This window comes from Musca vetustissima, unplaced genomic scaffold (assembly GCF_032173495.1).
Source record: "Musca vetustissima isolate MV318-11 ecotype Yass unplaced genomic scaffold, APGP_CSIRO_Mvet_v1 utg539, whole genome shotgun sequence".
Taxonomy (NCBI): Eukaryota; Metazoa; Arthropoda; class Insecta; order Diptera; family Muscidae; genus Musca; species Musca vetustissima.
In genome coordinates this window covers 171,155-187,399 of record NW_026885358.1, presented here as the reverse complement: position 1 = coordinate 187,399, position 16,245 = coordinate 171,155, and the positions used below count along the sequence as shown (strand labels likewise).

The 16,245-nt window shown below is 35.6% G+C and overlaps 1 protein-coding gene across 4 annotated transcripts in view; it reads left to right on the top strand.

The window, feature by feature from the left end:
- The window catches only part of LOC133332595 (rho-associated protein kinase 1), a 53,809-nt gene that overhangs the window by 28,349 nt on the left and 9,215 nt on the right, over positions 1-16,245 (top strand). For 2 of the 4 annotated variants that reach the window (XM_061540977.1, XM_061540978.1), the window contains exons 2-9: positions 3,334-3,479; positions 5,489-8,356; positions 8,427-8,581; positions 8,655-8,774; positions 9,074-9,264; positions 11,200-11,393; positions 11,467-11,572; positions 11,640-11,873. In XM_061540977.1, the coding sequence (XP_061396961.1) occupies positions 3,334-3,479; positions 5,489-8,356; positions 8,427-8,581; positions 8,655-8,774; positions 9,074-9,264; positions 11,200-11,393; positions 11,467-11,572; positions 11,640-11,873 (4,014 nt within the window). Of the gene's footprint in view, positions 1-3,333; positions 3,480-5,488; positions 8,357-8,426; positions 8,582-8,654; positions 8,775-9,073; positions 9,265-11,199; positions 11,394-11,466; positions 11,573-11,639; positions 11,874-14,115; positions 14,249-16,245 lie in introns of those variants that run through there. The other 2 variants (XM_061540976.1, XM_061540974.1) reach the window with 2 other exon arrangements.

Below are 16,245 nucleotides of genomic sequence, written 5' to 3'. Positions count from 1 at the left end.
ATTGAAAAAAATATTTATATCTAAAAAGCCCAGCTTTTATTATTCTTCCTTTGTATTTGCAATAAAATTCCATTACGTCATTTCAATATTTTTCGTTTTTTTGGAAATAATTAAATGTTGTTGTATTTTTTTGTTTTTGTTGATTTTCGCACGTTTTGAGTGTTAGTTTTACAAACATAACATTATTCGACTGTCTGTCCCGCTGACTGTCTGTTTTTTCATATGATGAACAATCGCTGAATTTATAATCGACATGAAGTTTTGATTTTTTTCGATTTTTTTTATTGATTTGAAATAAATTTAATTTTTTATGGTTTTTATTACAATTGTTGTTCGTTGATTTTTTTTGTAATTTTTTATTATTATTTTGTCAATGGTGTTGTTTAAAAAAAACGACTGATTAAATTCCATTGGGTGGAGTTTGATGCGTCCCAATGTCTGTTGTCCCAACCCTACCAGACATTTTTTTCTCCCATTACAACAACATAGCAAAAAACGATAAGAAATTCTGATGTAAAAAGTTCTCATGTTTGTTTTGTTTTAATTTCGATCAATTTTTTTATAAAAAAAATTTTTTTCGAGACCTATTATAGGCGTGGATTTAAATAAAAAATATTTTTCGAGACCTATTATAGGCGTCAGTATTCTAATAATGATCTAATAACCATTAACATAGGCAATAAACCTACCATTGTTAACAGAATTAGAGAGGATGTATTAGATATAACAATATGTTAAGCAAACTTAATAGATGAGGTCCAGGAATGGAGAGTCTCAGAAGAGTATTCCTTTTCTGAACACAAATATATTATGTTCAAAATTCAACGGCCACCGCCGAAACCCATATACTTCCGAAACAAGTGCGAAACTAACTGGATATGGTTTGGGAGACTAGTCTAGGATAGTTTAGGGCAACCTAATTATGAGTGCCTAGACACGAATGACATAGACAGGAATGTCAACAAATTAACGGAAGTAATTGTAAAGGATTTCGAAGAAAGTTGTCCTCTTCGAGAAAGGAGATCAGCCTTTGAAAAACCCTGGATGACAGCGGAGATTCGGAACAAAGGAAAAGAGGTCCGAAAGCTTTACAATAGAGCACGCCATAAAAAATTCTACAGTTTTCTGTGACAACTTCCGCGATAAACAATAAATTGACAAGAACCGCCAAACGCAACCCCTAGAAGCTGTTCTGCGAACAGGTAGATGGTGTCAACGACGTTTCAAAAATCAAGAAGTTTGTATCGAAGACCCACACCCAACCCGAAACTATGGTAGACGGTGAGGGTAATAGTTTAGAAACAATCGAGGAAACACTATGGTTCCTAATGAATGCTCACTTCCCATCGAACACATCGACAATGGACGATGTCATGGCAGATAGGGAAGAAAGATCAGAGGAACCTATTATCGACAATTCAATGGTGTTAGAAGCCTTAAAAAGTTTCCAACCATTGAAAGCGGCAGGACCGGATAACGTCTTCTCAGCGTTACTACAAAAATAGGCGGAATTTTTATAACCACATTTAGCCGCACTCTTTAATGCATATTTAAGGTTGACGTACACACCGAAAGCCTGTCAGGCAATCGAGGAAACACTAAGGTTCCCAATGAATGCTCACTTCCCATCGAACACATCGACAATGGACGATATCATGGCAGATAGGGGAGAAAGATCAGAGGGACCTATTATCGACAATTCAATGGTGTTCGAAGCCTTAAAAAGATTCTCGCCATTGAAAGCGGCAGTACCGCATAACGTCTTCCCCGCGTTACTACAAAAAGAGGCTGTATTTTTATCACCACATTTAGCCGCACTCTTTAATGCATGTTTAAGGTTGACGTACACACCAAAAGCCTGGCACGAAGCCAGGGTAGCCTTCATACCCAAGCCCGGCATGGCAAACTACTCCACACCAAAACGTTTCCACAACAGAGGGGTCTACGATCCTAAACGACCCGAGTTTTTCTCGGCCAACGTCTGTCACCTCAGTCCATTGTGTAAAAGCAATAGGGCTTCTACAACAACAACTCCACACCAAAATCATATCGGCCAACAGGCCTAACTTCTTTCCTACTCAAAATCATGAAACGTACAATCGATACCATGATAAAGAGCGGTGTACCCAATGATGCGCTGAAATACAAACAACATGCGTATGTAAAGGGGAGATCAGTGGAAACCGTTTTACATGTGGGCACCTTCGCTGAGAAGAGTAATTTTAGACAAGAAACTTAAATGGACAGCAAAGGACTGACAAGGCCCATAGATGCTGGTATTTCTTTAGAAGAGCCGTAGGCTCTAAATGGGGTTTAATTTTACAGGCAACTACTGAGTCAACAATCAATACCTTTGATTCAGACCGCATACCTGAAACGAGAGTAGTAACACGGTGCGAAACTATAATACCAGATAAAGAACAATGGAATTGTGTAACACTGGTTAAGATGCCGCCTGGTAACTGTTGCTACACAGATGGCTCTCGACTAGGAGGAAAAACTGGACTGGGACTTTTTATAGAAGAAATAGGTAACGAAATTTCCCTTCGGCTTACAGATCATAGCACGATCCGTTGGGAAAATTAGGGGACAGGAAAAATCACCAAAATCTTATGGGGTGACCCAAGTGAAGACAAAACTAAGCAAATCCTAACGCTAAACAAAAAAGAAATAAGCCGACTAACGGGTATTCTAACGGGACACCTTAGCCTGAAGGCACATCTACTTAAGATTGGAATACAGAAGACAGTGAAACGCTGGAACATTTTCTGTGCCATTGCCCAGCATTTACAAGCCTTGGGAAATAATTCTTGGGAAATGACACTCCTCACGGACTAACCGATCTGAGGGGAATACGGAACTCCTAGATTCATAGGAAATCAAACCCAAATGCTTTTTTAATATAAGCTTTCACTAATTCCAACTTTCTCCGCTATTCTAGAGCGCACAACAGGCCTCATTTGGCTTATTTGTATGTCCATCTTCTGTTGTCTTTTCAACCTAACCTAAACATTATAGGCGTGGATTTAAAAAAAATATTTTTCGAGACCTATTATAGGCGTGGATTTTTTGAAAAATATTTTTTTAGGATATTTGCTCCAAGTTATTGATGTCGTCTCTCTCCTTTAATAAATATTTTTTTTTAAATATATTTTTTCAATATTTTTCTAAATATTTTTAATATTAATTTTTTTTCATTTTTTAATCTTTCAAATATATTTTTCTAATTTTTCAAGTATATTTTTTGCATTATTTTTTATTAAAATTTTTTAATTAAATTTATTATTCCTTAATAATTAAAAAAATGTTTGCTTTTTCTTTTCTTTCTTCCAGGACCAATGTGCTGGAACAGGAGATGCGCAACCCCTATAGCATTTGCAATGTCGACTGCCTGCTAGACACTGTGACGGCTCTGGTGAATGACTGTGATCATGAGTCACTGAAGCGGCTGAAAAATATCGAACAATATGCCGCGAAATGTGAGTAAATAAACAAACGAACAATCTGTGGAATGTCTGTCCGTCCGTCTGTCTGTCTGCCTTATCAATTTAATTAGGAATGGTTAAAAAAGCGAAGCAACAACAACACCAATGAAAAAAAAAAAAACATTATCTGTCATCTAGAAAATGTTTTGTGTGGGGGGGAACCCTCATTTTGTTCCATTAGAAAGTAGGTGAGACAGATACAATAAATATTTTTTCTTACCGGGTCATCAACAAAATATCCGCTAGATATGAAAGATCCAAGAAAAAAAAACATTTAAAAAAATCTGATTTATAGATTGGGACTTGAAAACAATTTTTTCCCAGGTTCGAATATATGGGAGTTCTCCGCAACTTTGGGCTCTCAACACAAGGAGAACCGATAATTATAACCGATTTGGTTTAGAAACCAATGTGGAATATTTTAAATAATGAAAAATAGAAGATACCTTAATATAGGGTCTATATCCCAAAACTTGTGACAAGATTTATAATTTTTAGTAGGAAGATATTTTACACCATGAACACACAAAATATTAAATTGCAGCCAAATTGGTTGAATGACAGTCCCAAATTCCTCAAAAATAATGGTTCGGTTATATGAGAGCTAACCCGGAACTTGAGCCAAAATTCATAATTTTTTGTTACAATATTAGTTAACCAAGGAGAACCCATATTATCAAATTCCAGCCAATTTGGTTGAAATACAAGACTAAAATGCATGAAAAATGTTGGTTCGGATATATGGTGGCTACCCCGGAACTTAAGTCAAAATTCTTAATTTTTGGTAGAACCCATTTTCAAATTGGTTGAAAAACAATTTATGTTCGTTATATGAAGGAGAACCCATATTTGTTAATTTTTGAGTCGGAAACTTTTCGGTTATTCAAAGAAACAAAACCAAATTTCAGATAATTCGGCTGAAAAACATACCCAAAATCCCCAATATTAAATGTTCGGATATATGGTGGCTACCCCGGAACTTGAAAAATGTAGGTTCGGATATATGGGACCTAGGTTAGGATATATCCGGAACTTGAGCCAAAATTTATAATTTTTGGTAGGAAGATTTGCTACCCCCGGAGAACCCATAATACCAAATCATAGCCAATTCGGTTGATAAACAAGGCCAAAATATCGAAAAATGTTGGTTCAGTTATATGGTGGCTACCCCGGAACTTGGGCCAATATTGATAATTTTTGGTACGACGATTTGCCACCCAATGAGAACCCATGATATCCAATTTAAGCTCATTCAATTGGAAAATGTATTCAAAATCCCCAATACACCAAATAATTGAGGTTAAGTTATATGGGGTCAACACCAAAAAAGTGAACCGATATTGATCATTTTTGGTAGGACGATTTGCCACCCAAAGAGAACCCATAATACCAAATTACAGCCACTTCGGTTGAGAAACATTGCCAAAATAACGGATAATAAAGGTTCGGATATATGGGGGCTACCCCAAAGAGTGGACCGATATTGATAATTTTTCGTGGAAAGATTTGCAGCTACCCTAAGAGAATCGAGAATTCCAAATTACAGCAAAATCAGTCCCTTTTTTCTTAATTTGGGAGGTTCGGTTATATGAGGGCAACACAAAAATAGTGGACCAATATCGACAATTTTTGTTAAATATATTTTTTACGCCATGAGAACTCATAACACCGAATTACACTCAATTCAGTTAAGAAATGTGCTCAAGATCCCCAAAATAGTGAAATTTGTAAGATACCGCCATATGTGGACTAGACCAAAATCGTGTACCGATATATTCCATTTTCAGTACGAAAACATCCTATGTGTAGTAGCAATGTTGTGAGTAAAATTTCAAGGGTCTATATAAAAATATAGAGAACTCTGAACCTTAACTTACTGGAAGGGTCTTGAAAATATATGCTTCAAATATTGGTTCCCTCTCCCCATTATCACTTTTTGTTTTTTATAATTCCCTCTTTGTTTTCTTTATTTATTAAATTCCGTTCTTCTATCTCTTTTCCAGATAAACCCCTGGCTCAACAAATCTGCCAGCTGCGCATGAATGTCGATGATTTTGATTTTATCAAAATTATTGGTGCTGGAGCCTTTGGCGAGGTGCAGCTGGTACGCCACAAATCCTCCCGCCAAGTGTACGCCATGAAGCGTCTCTCAAAATTTGAAATGATGAAGCGTCCCGATTCGGCATTCTTTTGGGAGGAACGACACATTATGGCCCATGCCAATTCCGAATGGATTGTTCAGCTGCATTTTGCCTTTCAGGATGCTAAATACTTGTATATGGTTATGGATTATATGCCGGGTGGAGATATCGTGTCCCTTATGTCAATGTATGAAATTCCCGAGAAATGGGCCATATTCTATACAATGGAAGTGGTCTTGGCCCTGGATACGATACACAATATGGGTTTTGTACATCGTGATGTTAAGCCGGATAATATGTTGCTGGATCGTCATGGTCATTTGAAATTGGCAGATTTTGGTACCTGTATGCGTATGGGCCCCAATGGTTTGGTTGTGTCCAGTAATGCTGTCGGTACACCGGATTATATTAGTCCGGAGGTGTTACAGAGCCAGGGTGTGGATAATGAATATGGGCGGGAATGTGATTGGTGGTCGGTGGGTATTTTCCTGTATGAAATGCTGGTGGGCGATACGCCCTTCTATGCCGACTCCTTGGTGGGGACATATGGCAAAATTATGGATCACAAGAACTCGTTGAATTTCCCAGCCGAAGTGGAGATTAGTGAGAATGCCAAGAGCCTGATACGAGCATTTCTCACCGATCGTACACAGCGTTTGGGTCGTCGGGGTATTGATGAGATTAAGGCCCATCCATTCTTTCAAAATGACACATGGAGTTTTGATAACATAAGGGAAAGTGTCCCGCCCGTTATACCCGAATTGTCTTCCGATGATGATACAAGGAATTTTGAGGATATTGAAAGGGATGAAACGCCCGAGGAGGTATTCCCAGTGCCGAAGAATTTCGATGGCAATCATTTACCATTTATAGGGTTCACCTACACCGGAGATTATCAGCTCTTGTCGAACAATGATACCGTCGATGCCAAGGAGAATAATATGAACTCCGTAAATCATAATCATCGGCATCGACCCTCCAATTCGAATGAAATTAAACGTTTAGAGGCTTTACTGGAGAGAGAGCGTAATCATGTGGAAACCCTAGAGAAGCAGGACAAATCCCTGCGGCAACAATTGGAGCTGATAAGCCAAAGAGAAACGGAACTGCAGAGTATGGCTTCGGAATATGAAAAGAATTTGGCCATAACTCAACACAACTATAAAATGGCTTTGCAGAAGTTCGAACAGGAAATTGAGTTGAGAAAGAAGACCGAGATTCTGCTGGCGGAGACCCAGAAAAATCTCGATAATGAACAGAAAATCAGGACACGGGAAATGAATAACAATCAGCACCACAATGAGAAGATTCTCACCCTGGAGAAACAACTTAAAGAGATGGAAGAGAATTTCAAAAATGAAACGGAAAATGCCCAGAAGTTAAAGAAGCAGGCAGCGGAATGGGGTCTCGCCAAACAGGAACTGGAAGCAAAAATAGCCCAATTAAATTTGATGATCACCAGTCTACAGGGTCAGAAGGAAACCCTGCAGCAGGAGGTTGCCGAACTCCAAGCCCAATTGGCGCAAGAGAAAAATTCCCGATCCCAATTGAAGGAACTGCAAAAAGAAACGGAAAATAAACTGCAATCGATTGTAAATGATTTGGAAAGGGCCATACAGCGGGAACAACAAGCCTATGAAGATAATCGGATCCTCAATGAAAAAATCTCTGATTTGGAAAAGGCCCATGCCGGCTTAGATTTCGAATTGAAGGCTGCCCAGGGCCGCTACCAACAGGAGGTAAAAGCTCATCAAGAAACCGAAAAGTCACGCATGCTTAGTCGCGAGGAGGCCAATCTGCAAGAGGTCAAGGCCCTGCAAACCAAACTTAATGAAGAAAAATCGGCACGCATTAAATCCGATCAAAATTCTCAAGAAAAAGAACGACAGCTCTCCATGCTCTCTGTCGACTATCGGCAAATCCAGCAGCGTCTGCAGAAACTCGAAGGTGAATGCCGCCAAGAGGCCGAAAAGGTATCCGTCCTGCAATCCCAACTCGATCAGGAATATAGTAAAAAGAATTCCCTACTCTCCGATCTGAGTTTAAAGAGCTCCGAAGTGGCCCATCTCAAGTCACGAGAAAATCAACTGCAAAAGGAGCTCACCGCCCTGCGGGAGAACAAACGTAAATACGAAGAAGATATGGCCCAGCTGAAAATTTCCCTCAACAAAGAGATCCTTCAAAAGAAGGAGTTGCAAGATCAGTTGGATGCTGAGCAAATATTTTCCCGCCTCTATAAAGCCCAGGCCAATGAACATCGTGAAGAGATTGAGGAACGTTGTCGTGAAATTCAAGACCTCAAAGAGGAACGTATCTCGCTCAAACATCAAGTCCAGGTGGCTGTGGCCCGAGCCGACTCTGAAGCCTTGGCACGTTCCATTGCCGAGGAAACAGTGGCCGATTTGGAAAAAGAGAAAACCATCAAGGAATTGGAACTGAAAGATTTCATGACAAAACATCGCAATGAAATTGCGGCCAAGGATGCTCTGCTCAACGCCGCCAAGGAAACGGAGTCCGACTATGTTAAGAAACTCAATCAAAAGAATTCCGAATATGATGAACTGCAGCAACAGAATAAGAAACTGCAAGAGGAAATTGTCCAAGTGAAGACAACGAAAGAGGAGGAGATTGGTAAACTCAAGGAGAAATGGAAGACGGAAATGTTGCTGAAACAGGTGGCCGTTAATAAATTGGCGGAGGTTATGAATCGACGTGATACCGATTTGAAACGTAAGTGTGAAGAAAATTCAAAAAATTCTTAAATTTTTTAAAAACATTTTAATTTCCTCTTTCTTTGCAGAACAAAAAGGCAAAGCCCGCTCATCGGCCGAGCTGCGCAAGAAAGAAAAGGAAATGCGTCGCCTACAACAGGAAATGCAACAAGAGCGTGATAAATACAATCAATTGTTACTTAAATATCAAGATCTGCAAAGTCAGGCCATTGAAGACAGTCATGTAAGTCAGACAATTGATTTTCCGAACTCTGAATATAATAATTAATTCCTTGATCCGTTTCTCTTCATTGCAGATTAAACAAAAACTCCAAATGGAAATCGATTGCAAAGCAACCGAAATTGAAAAACTCCAATCGAAACTTAATGAAACAGCATCCTTGTCATCTGCCGACAATGATCCCGAAGATAATCAAGTTAGTGTTCGCAATGAAAACTTTTTTACTAACAATTTAATTTTCTATACAACAACATCATCATCACAACAACAACAAACACATATTAACCAAAAAAACTTTTCTCTTCTCGTTCTTCTCTTTCTATGCTATCTCTGCTACCATCCAACAAACCTCAACATCAAAAACAAATTCATTACATTGCAACAACAATTTGGCCAACAACACCATGAACTCAAAAAAAAATGCTTCATCATCATTTTTTTTTATTTTGTCATCTGCCAAAATCCATCATTTCTTGTTTTGTTTTGCTCTCTCAGAATTCATCTCTGCTTTCACTTACACAGGATTCGGTATTTGAGGGCTGGCTGAGTGTGCCCAATAAACAGAATATTCGACGCCATGGCTGGAAGCGTCAATTTGTTGTGGTATCATCGCGCAAAATTATATTCTATAATTCGGAAATCGACAAACAGAATACCATTGATCCTGTGCTAATATTAGATTTAAGGTAAGTACAAAAAGAAAACCAGTAAGGAAAGTAGTGAAGTCGGACGGGGCCGACTATATGATACCCTTCACCACTATGGGTATATTAAACAGGACTAATAACATGAAATTGGATGAAATAAAATATGTGATATTTATCTAAATGTGAATCTACCTAGATCTATCCATAAACTATGTAAATCGACTTCAAACAAATATAAATAGGTCATCCGTTGGGCTATGTCTGTACTTCTAATAACGCAACTACGTAATTTTATGCTCAATTTTGTAAGTTGTGCAAAATTTGATGTCAATCTGACTTCATGAGGAGTTTGATGCCCAATTTACTTGAAATCGGGCGAAAATATATATGGAAGCTATATCCAAATATTAAGCGATTTCAAACAAACATGTCACAGGTTAGGTTATAGTAATTTCAGAACGTTTTGTTCCTATCAGCCTATTGGTTCCTTGGTGCGTCAATTACTTAAACTCAATCTATAATAAAATATATGTGGACTTTGGTGCACCATTTACATGAAATCCAACGAAACTATATATGGGAGCTATATCTAAATCTGGACCGATTTTCACGAAACAAGGTAGACATCACTCTAGGCTTAATTCAGTACGTTATGCCAAATTTCGTGCAAATCGAAAGATTTATAGCGACTTTGGTGTACCATTTACATGAAATCGGCCGAAACTATATATGGGGGCTATATCTAAATCTGGACCGATTTTCTCGAAACTTAGCAGACATCATTCTAGGCTCAACTCAGTACGTTATGCCAAATTTCGTGCAAATCGAAGGATATATAGGGACTTTGATGCACCATTTACATGAAATCGGACGAAACTATATATGGGAGCTATATCTAAATCTGGACCGATTTTCACGAAACTTGGCAGACATAATTCTAGACTTAAATGATTAGGCTGTACCAAATTTCGTGCAAATCGAAGATATATAGGGACCGTTTACATTAAATCGGTTAAATATATATATGGGAGCTATATCTAAATCTGAACCGATTTTTCCCAATTTCAATAGGGTTCGTCCTTGGGCCGAATAAGTGACGTATGCCAAATTTCATCCAATTCGGATCGTAAATGCGACCTGTACTTTTTTTTACTATTTAACATGCACAGACAGACGGACGGACATGCATAAATCGACTTAGAAAGTGATTCTATACATATTCTCAAAAGTTTGAGAAAAAATCTTTAAAAAACAAAATCACCGGGATAACGCTTGAAAAAATTCTTTAAAAAATCCCCACCCATAGGGGAGATAGCCCATGAAATAAATCCTTAAAAAAATCCAACCCATAGGGGAGATAGTTGTTGAAATACATTTTTTAAAAATCCCCACCTATAGGGGAGATGGTCCTTGAAAAAAAATAAACATTAAAAAGTCCTCAGCCATAGGAGAGATGGTCCTTGAAATAAATACTTTAAAAAATCCCCACCCATGGGGAAGACAGTTCCTGAAGTAAATTCTTTAAAAAATCCCCACCCATAGGGGAGATAGTCCTTGAAATATATTCTTAAAAAATACCCACGCATAGGGGAGATAGTCCTTGAAATAAATTCTTTAAAAATCCCCACCTATAGGGAAGATGGTCCTTGGAATAAATTGTTTAAAAAATCCCAAGGACTATCTCCCCTATTAGTGGGGATATTTTTAAAGAATTTATTTAAAAATATATCCCATCTATAGGTGGAGATTTTTAAAGAATTTATTTTAAAAAATCTCTCCACACATAACTATCACCCCTATAGTTGGTGGCTTAAATTCCTTAAAAAATCTCCCCCTATAGGTGGGATAGTCCTTTGAAATAAATTCTCAAAAAAAAATCCACGATTAAAGCTGCGATAGACCTTAAAATAAATTCATTAAAAAATCATCACCTTTTATTGATTTTACTAATGCTTCTTCTTCTTGATCTTCCAGCAAAGTATTTCACGTACGTTCAGTAACTCAGGGTGATGTTATTAGAGCCGATGCCAAAGAGATACCGCGCATATTCCAATTATTATACGCCGGCGAGGGTGAGGCCCGCAGACCCGATGAACAACAGCAATTGGATATGAGTATGATAAGGGGTGGTGCAGGTGATGAAAGACCAGGATCCATAATACATAAAGGTACGGAACGATCTACAATAAAATATAATAAATAAAAAAAAATTTAATGGATCCCCTTTCCTCCGTTTTCTAGGCCATGAATTTGTGCATATAACCTATCATATGCCAACAGCTTGTGAAGTATGTCCTAAACCCTTGTGGCATATGTTTAAGCCGCCGGCGGCGTATGAATGCAAAAGGTAAGTATTGATGCGTAATATCTTCCCAATCTTAAATAAAAATCTCCTCTCTTTTTTTTGCCCTCAGATGCCGCAATAAAATCCACAAGGAACATGTCGACAACAATGATCCTTTGGCCCCGTGCAAACTTCATCATGATCCTCATAGTGCCAGAGAAATGCTTTTGTTGGCCTCCACGCCCGATGAACAAAATCTCTGGGTATCACGTCTCTCTAAACGTATCCAAAAATGTGGATATAAGGCAAATTCCTCATCAAATAATAATAGCAATAATTCAGATGGTAGTAAAATATCACCAAGGTAAGTTGTGGAACCTTTTTTTGTAATTGGGGAATTTTAATTTTTTTCTGTTTGTTTTTGGGATACTCTAAACATTTGTATTTGTATTTTTTTTTTCGTCTGTGTTTTTGTAAATAATAAACATGTTGCTTTTACTTTATAAATCTTTTGGGTGCAAAACATAGAGAATTAAACCAGTAAATAAAAATAAAAAATAGAAGGGATAACCCTTGAAAAATCCTTCAAAAAATCCACTCCTTTAGAAGGTATAGCCCTTGAAATGAAAAAAAATCCACGTCTTTAAAAGGGATAGCCCTTGAAATATCTTCTTTAAAAAATCCCCACCCATAGGGGAGATACTTAATAAGTGCCCAACCATACGAGAGATTTCCTTGAAAGAAGATGATCCCTGAAATAAATTGTTTAAAAATCCCCACCTATATGGAAGATGATCCTTGAAATAAATTATTTAAAAAATTCATTTAAAAATCCACGCTTAAAGGCGATGTGGCCCTTGAAAAAAAAATCATTTAAAAATCCACGCTTAAAGGCGATGTGGCCCTTGAAAAAAATTATTTAAAAAATTCATTTAAAAATCCACGCTTAAAGGCGATGTGGCCCTTGAAAAAAAATCATTTAAAAATCCACGCTTAAAGGCGATGTGGCCCTTGAAAAAATTCATTTAAAAATCCACGCTTAAAGGCGATGTGGCCCTTGAAAAAATTCATTTAAAATCCACGCATAAAGGCGATGTGGCCCTTGAAAAAAATTCATTTAAAAATCCACGCATAAAGGCGATGTGGCCCTTGAAAAAAAATCATTTGAAAATCCAAGCTTAAAGGCGATGTGGCCCTTGAAAAAAATTCATTTGAAAATCCACGCTTAAAGGCGATGTGGCCCTTGAAAAAAATTCATTTAAAAATCCAAGCTTAAAGGTGATGTGGCCCTTGAAAAAATTCATTTAAAAATCCACACTTAAAGGCGATGTGGCCCTTGAAAAAATTTCATTTAAAAATCCACGCTTAAAGACGATGTGGCTCTTGAAAAAAAATCCAAGCTTTAAAGCGATGTGGCTCTTTAAAAAAAGTAATTTAAAAATCCACGCTTAAAAAAATTAATTTAAAAAACCTCGCTTAAAGGCGATGAGGCCCTTGAAAAAAATGAATTTAAAAATCCACGCTATAGGTATAGCCCTTAAAAATTCACGCTTAATGGCGATGTGGCCCTTGAAAAAAATTAATTTAAAAATCCACGTTTAAAGGCGATGTGGCACTTGAAAAAAATTCATTTAAAAATCCACGCTTAAAGCCGATGTGGCACTTGAAAAAATTCATTTAAAAATCCACGCTTAAAGGCGATGTGGCTCTTGAAAAAAAATAATTTAAAAATCCACGCTTAAAAGCGATGTGGCCCTTAAAAAAATAATTTAAAAATCCACGCTTAAAGGCGATGTGGTCCTTGAAAAAAATTAATTTAAAAAACCTCGATTAAAGGCGATGAGGCCCTTGAAAAAATGAATTTAAAAATCCACGCTTAAAGGCGATGTGCCCCTTGAATAAAATCAATTTAAAAATTTTGAAGGGAAATACATTATTTAAAAATCCCCGCCTTTTGAAGGGATAATCCTCGAAATAAATTCTCTAAAAATTTAAAAAATCCACACTTATTCCATTGAAAAATATTTTTTTTTTTCAAATTTATATTTTTAAATGTGGTTTAATTCTCTACGTTTGTATCACAATAAAAATCAACTCAATACAGTTTTATAAAATAAATAATCATCTTAATTTTTTCTTTATTCTAAAACAAACAAATCATCATGCTTTTATATATCTATCTATGTGTGTGTGTTGCGTCTATATCATGGGTTTTTATCAATAATAAAAAAATCGATAATAATTGTCTTTCTCTAAAAATACATCATAATTGGTAATTTAATTTCTTTCTCATCATTTAATATTTAATTTTCTTTTTTTGTTTTCTTCATTAAATTTCTTCCATTTCTGTTGCTGCTACTCTTGTTACTGCCAACAACAATATCAACACTACCAAATACCAACTCAATCTACCTACCCATAATTGTGTTTTGAACTACTACTACCATTATCATCATCATCGCCATTGAAATCATCATATCCTACATATAATATATCATAACCTCAAAACACACCACACATCCAATATTATCCTCTAACTACTACTGTCGTTCAAACCAAAAAAAAAATGCAAACCATCCCAATCTGAACATTTGCCAACCAACCAGCCAATCAACACGTTCCAATTATAAGCCATATGCAGTTAATGTACAAAGATCAGCTACGCTGCCAGCAAATTCATCATTAAAACAGTGATTAAATTTTATTTTTTATTATCATTAATTATTAATTTTTATTTTTAAATTATATAAAATATAAATATTATTATAGTATATCTGTATGTGTGTGTATTTTTTTAATTTTTATTTTTTAAAAAATTCCATTTATTTTCTAATAATATATAATTTTTCCATTCCTGTAATTTTTTTAATTAAATTAAATTTAATTTTATTATTTAATTTTAATGTTATTTTTTTATTAATTTTAAACAAAAACAACAAAAAAAATAATTTAAAAATTAAACGAGATAAATAAGATAATTTTTTCTTACCCCCCAAAAAAACTTAACGCTGCTGTTTTGTAATATTTTCTGTTTTTATTTTTTTATTTCATTAGTTAATTAAAAAGCAAAACTTTATGTTTAACAGAATTTCGATTTTATTTGTTTTTATTTATTTTTTTTTGTTAAAGAAGATTTTTTTATTTGAATTGTAATGGGTTTATTTTGAAAAAAAAAAAATTAAAGAAATCATTTAAAATCCACGCTTTAAGGCGATGAAAAAAATTATTTTAAAAATCAAAGCTTTAAAAGCGATGTGGCCCTTGAAAAAAAAAATCATTTTAAAATCCACACTTAAAGGCGTTGAGGCCCTTGAAAAAAAAAATTAATTTAAAAATCCATCCCTCAAGACGATTTGGCCCTAAAAAAATAATTCAAAAATCCACGCTTAAAGGCGAGTGGCCCTAAAAAAATAATAATTTAAAAATCCGCTCTTAAAGGCGAGTGGCCGTTAAAAAATATAAAAATAATTTAAAAATCCACGCTTAAAGGCGATGTGACCCTTAAAAAACATTTTAAAATTCAAGCTTAAAGGCGATGTGGCCCTTGAAAAAAATTAATTTAGAAATCCACGGCCCTTGAAAAAAAATAATTTAAAATTCCAAGCTTAGAGGCGATGTGGCCCTAAAAAAATTAATTAAAAAATCCACGCTTAAAGGCGATGTAGCCCTTGGAAAAAAAATTAATTTAAAAATCCCCGCTTAAAGCCGACGTGGCCCTGGAAAAAAAATATTTAAAAAATTCACCCTTAAAGGCGAACTGGCCCTTAAAAAATCATTTAAAAATCCACGCTTAAAGGCGATGTCGCCCTTGAAAAAAATTAATTTTAAAGTTCACGTTTAAAGCTGGGATAGTCTCCAAGCTTAGAGCTAGGATATCCTTCAGAAAATATAATTTAAAAAAATTTCCCGTTTAGAGCTGAGATAGCCCTTGAAATAAATGCATTAAAAACTCATTTACGAGGCGAGGATTATATATTAGATGGTACTTGAAAAAAAACATTTTAAAATACACGCCGATAGGAGAGTTCGGTCTTGATAGAAATGCATTTAAAAATTCAAACTTTAATATGGGATGACCCCTGAAAACCATTGCTTAAAAATCCACGCTTGTAGGGAGGATTTTCCAAATTATGTTCGCAGTTGATCTCTACATGACACTTTATTTACAGATTGAATTCTGTGTGCTTCTGGAAACGATATGGACCAATGATTGCTTTTGAGAATATGCATAGAATCACTTTCTAGATATAGCTCCCATATATATTTTCGTCCGTCCATTTTAAATTTAAACAAAAATGCAATTTGAAGCCATTAAAAATTTGGTCGATAGCTCAATTAAATTGCACAAGGATACTACTCCATTTAACAAGATTTCTAGATTTCGAATATATATATATATATATTTTTTCCTTTTTGCGTCCATTGAAGCTAGTATTTGGGTTTTTAGTGATCGTTTACATATATATATATATATATATATATCCGATTTTATGTAAATGACAGTTTTGCGTCCATTGAACTATTTACATACACCATATATAATGTCGCCATTTATTTCTGACTTTGAAATGTGATTTTATTATCATACCATTATTTTTTATCTTCTTCCCATTGAAATCATATAACACAGTGGAAATCACAGTAGTTTATAGAAAATCTTCATTTCATACCCATTTGAATATTGTCCGCCTAGCAATGTCCTTTGTCCTTATTTTGAAACATTGAAAAAATTATTA